The 4,722-nt window shown below is 40.6% G+C and overlaps 1 protein-coding gene across 1 annotated transcript in view; it reads right to left on the reverse strand.

Annotated features, from left to right (window-relative positions):
• Positions 1-4,049, reverse strand: part of LOC101858397 (radial spoke head 1 homolog) — a gene marked incomplete at its 3' end in the record, with an annotated part of 5,463 nt that extends 1,414 nt beyond the window's left edge. Inside the window, 3 exon segments of the mRNA XM_013080737.1 lie at positions 615-799; positions 1,861-1,950; positions 3,994-4,049. Of these exon segments, the coding sequence (XP_012936191.1) occupies positions 615-799; positions 1,861-1,927 (252 nt within the window).
• Positions 4,050-4,722: the final 673 nt, after the last annotated feature.

Raw genomic sequence — 4,722 nt, forward strand, 5'->3', positions numbered from 1 at the left:
CAGACAGACAGACAGACAGACAGACGGACGGACGGACAGACAGACAGACAGACAGACCGAGGGAGAGAGAGGGGTAGAGAGGGTGGGGTGGTGAGGCAGAGAACGGGGAGGGAGGCACATAGGAAAATGGAAAGATAGAGGATGGGACGGAAAGGGTGTCGAGAGACAAGCCAGAACTTAGAACTCCCCACGCCCCAGGACAATCGGGGTTTTGGGGGGAGGGGGGTGCTAGATTTGTTAATAAAAGATTGGGAAAAGCACTGATGACATGTGTAACGAAACACTCACATGTAGATCTAATTGTAGCTGTTATTCGTGTTCTTTTATGGTGCCATCTTAGTGGGAAAGAATCATTGTAACTATTCACTCATTTTGACATAGTCAATGGTTGTCTGATACAAACAAGATCACCAACATGGCTCCCGAAAAAGGGACGCAAGATAAAAAAGACAAATAAAACTAACTGAATACAAACAAACGAACAATAACAGAACAAAAAACAACAACAACAACAAAAAAACAAGAACAAAATAAACACTTCCCTACCCCCCAAAAACAAAAACAGAATAAAAAAAAAACAAAAAAAACAAAAACCAAAAACGTTACTAACTCACAAAGCCCTGTTTTTTCCCTTGGAAGTACTCGCCCATGTATCGCGCGCCTTTGGCCTCCTTGGACTTGAACTTGTAGACCCCGTAGCCGTCTCTCTTGCCGTTCATGTAGTGACCTTCGTACAGGTCTTTGTTAGGGAGGATGGTTTTGCCCATTCCGTGTCGCTCGTCCTTCTCATTTCGTTCACCTTTTACAGAGACAGTTCAATGGTTCAGTATAATATTCCGCCAAACGCCACTTTTCCTGAGGAAATCTTTTTAAAAAAATGGCAGTCTGCACTCTATGCTTCCTGGGAAGTTGAGATTTTTCAGAATGTTATCGGGTCTGCTTGAGTAATAGCACAGGTTGTAAAAGGAAACAACAACTGAATAATAAATCAGTGAACTAGTTTTTTTGCTTCCCCAGAACAATTTTCAAAGTAACGTATGTGGCATTGTCTTACTAATCAGGAGATTTAATGATGTCGTAATTGTTAGAATCCATTTGGAAGCAAAAGTGTAAACATAATCATAGTGCAGACTAGATCTAGCTATTAACAAGTGCTATTGCTAAGCCTTGAAAGCAAAATTGTATAGGAGAGGAGAAAGACTGTTTTAATTATTCTTTTAATGATTTTTACCCGCACTATGATTTTTATAGTGCTTTTTCTAAACATTTAGAATTTGTTGTTCGCTTTTTACAATTTTAATGCAGGCGTTTTTTACACCCCTATCAACATAATTTAGATAATCGAGGAAGCATGCTTCCCACCCTGCTTGTAAGGACCAACTCAGGCTGAAAGAGAAACAACATCCCAACAGAAAGACTCAGATACGTGATGAATTTTTTTCTCCTCACTCGGGATCGAACTCGGAGCCTTGCGTGCGACAGCAAAGCGTCAAACCGCTACCCCACAGACGTCGGTTGCTAATCTCCACTCCAATGCCACCTCTATAATCTCCGGCACTTACAGATCTAATTATGATCTAGTTATGTTACAAGTACAGCAAAACTCGCTCTATAACACACAATACAAAATATACCTTCATACTCTCCGATGAACGACAACCAAAACCCCTCCCCCCCAAAAAACACAAAAACAACCCCAAACAAAAACCAACAAAAAACCCAACAAAAAACCAAAAAAAAACCCCCAACAAAAATCAAACGAAAAATGAACGGGGAGAACATAATAATATGATCTTGTTATAATATTGCAAATACCATAAAACTGGAACTAAAATACACAATACACAATACAAACAATACCTTCGTACTCTCCAATGTACGGCCCCTGCTCCTCTTCCTCTCCGAGCTCGTCGTCTACATCAGACATGCTGCTGCTGCTCTTTCTCTATACTGGCGATTAAAAAGAAAGGTACCACTTTTGATGGTATATAAAAAAATCCCAAACTAGTCTCATGAGGCTTTACGCTTGTCCTTTCTTGTCTTGGGGCTCCTGCAGTGTGGTATCGTGGTAAAATCAGGCGCTTGTCAAATTAATGAAATCGAAGAAACCGACATTTTTTTCCGATCAGTGGGCAATTTTTATCACATAATTTTCTTTTTACGGCTGAAAAATCTTTTTATGATGTCTACTCAAAAACACATGTATGTGTGGAGTTTACTAGAAAACGTTGATCAAATGTACAAACATTATCAGTTTGCAATTTCCAAGGACACTTAAGCTTTGGAAGTCACCACACTTTGATGGCCATTTTCTTGTCAATTTTACATCTGACACCAAATGACCCCCACCCCCTTCAACTTCAATATCAGATATCTCGACTTCTTTTCAACACAAATGGATTTTTTTGTCTTCAAACGCAAGACAAATACGAGGCTTTCATTTTGTTATTTTAACTCTGTGTGCCCCAAGTAATGACAACTGTCTAATTCCACTGTGTCATAACCCCTCGGATAATGCTTTAAAAAGTTGGAGAACTTCGCTGATTTCACAATCTATTGCCAACGAGATCAGATGACTGGTTAGGAGTACATTCGTGCCTACTCTTACAACCACCCGTTAAATACATTGACCTGTATAAACGACCACTCCCCACTCTCTTTTTGCGTTGTTAAAAACTCCATATTTTTAAATAATAACATGAAAATACGATAAAACACTGAGAGGACCACCTGTCTAAGATGACCACTTTTACCGTCGACATAACAATGACGGTCGTCTTCGACAAGTTCAACAGTGGTTTTTGAGTCCCAGTTTGTCTATCTGAAAGCCATCCATTTCAAGACACCTTGAAGGAGAGTGTTTTCTGATGAATTGTTTCAGCTACAATTTTATGGTAGAGTCTATTTACTTTACGTGCTTTTTAAATTCTCTATGATCATCGAAGACCCCTTAATATTTGCAAAACTTTCATGATGGCAATCACGTAAGGATCATCAAAAGCCAGGTGTGTGACGGACATCGGTGATCATGGTTCTCCAATCAATCATTTGCTCGGATACTCTCTAAAAGCTACAGTATCCCGATCTTTCCCCTGCATTCATCTGTTTACCTTCACTGTTTAGGCAGGCTCTCCAAGTAAGTAAGTTGCCCTTCAACTGGTGAAATTGTACAGGTTTAACGTAAGGATACCAATTTTAAAAGCTTATCGACTCACGAGTTCATCTCTGTTGACTGCTGTTTAAAAAAATATTGTTAACAGAAAGGGAAATTGAACAAAAATAACTAATCAACCAGCAGTCGGACCGCTATGAAGTTATTAGCCTGCAAGATCTTGAAACTGACATCCTTACGTTCTGTATTGTGTGACTGTGCTTGTTCATTTTTCTGTTAACTGTCGTGGGCTATGTGTGCTTCCATGCACTCTAAATGAATGTAATGTTATTGCACGCGTTTATACGGTACTATCGACATAATTTAGATAATAAAGGATCCGACCCTGTTAGTCGCTACCTTAAAATTACAAAGTTCTATCTGACATTTTTGTCCATATAGGCACTGACGAGCAGATAGGATTTCGAAATTGTAGGGTAGCGCAGTGTCGCCGTCCGGTCCTACCAGGACTAAAAGAAAAACAGCAGCACAGCAGAAAGACTAGGATACTCGATAAAAGTTATTGGGAAATCGAATTGGGGGGGGGGTGCGACAGCAAAGCGCATATTCTCTGCATCACAAACGCCACTTTCAGTGCACTTGACTTGATCAAACATCACTTTTTGACGGAAGAAGACTTCAAGTCTCAAGACAAAAGAGTTAGCCAGTAAAAGATGCTCCTTTAGCCTTAAGTCCTAAAAGTTTCACGCACAAAGCAGTGAGTTCTTTCAAATTGCATTCTTCATATTATGTTATCGACAGGGAAACAATACCGTTAAAGAAACGTGCATTACTTTAGGCTAAAGGAGAATGCAAAATTTGAAAATCACTGAGCAGTCTACCTTTGTCCCTTTGGCAGAAGAAGTCTCAGGACTGACGTCGAACGCTGTTGTTCAAGAAACACAGTGCTATAGGTGTGGAGCATTATTCTGCACTGGTGCGCACCATGATAACCAAGGACTAGACCTAGTGTGCATTAAAAAAAAGATTAAGATGTTAATATAGGCCAATACTATATAATCACATTGCAGTTCTACTTTTTTTTCTTCTGGCAAGGGATTAGCAGCGCTTGCAACTGCATAAGGTCATATGAGCGCACGGGACACCTTACACAGTTTCAGTTTGGTAAGAAATTTTGAATTTTGCCCGGGTGGCGGCTGAAGCCTACTCTTATTCTTATCGATTTTGGACCACCAAGGGATCTTTAACGTGCACAACTTGCACAAGGGACCTCCGAGATTTTTCGCCCTTATCCAAGAAAGCTAGGTGTTGGATCTTACCTACCATAAGACCAGGAGTGTGGCTAAAAGACAGCAATAAGAAGGAGTCAAGAAGCAGCAGCAGAAAGGCTGCAGAAAGATTCAGGAGCCAGCGGAAAAGGGGGGAGGGGAGGGGAGGGGGTAAAGGAGGCGATGGGGTGGGGGCTGAAAGTGGAGACGTAGGCAGACGACAGGACATTGTTAGAGAGCAGAAAAGAAGGTGAAAGAAAATTTTAGAAAAGAAAATGTTCAGTCGCTATCTGGATTCGAATGCAGGACCTATTGAATGAGAGGCAAACACCGCAATCTCTC

Source organism: Aplysia californica, unplaced genomic scaffold, assembly GCF_000002075.1.
Source record: "Aplysia californica isolate F4 #8 unplaced genomic scaffold, AplCal3.0 scaffold00097, whole genome shotgun sequence".
Lineage (NCBI taxonomy): Eukaryota > Metazoa > Mollusca > Gastropoda > Aplysiida > Aplysiidae > Aplysia > Aplysia californica.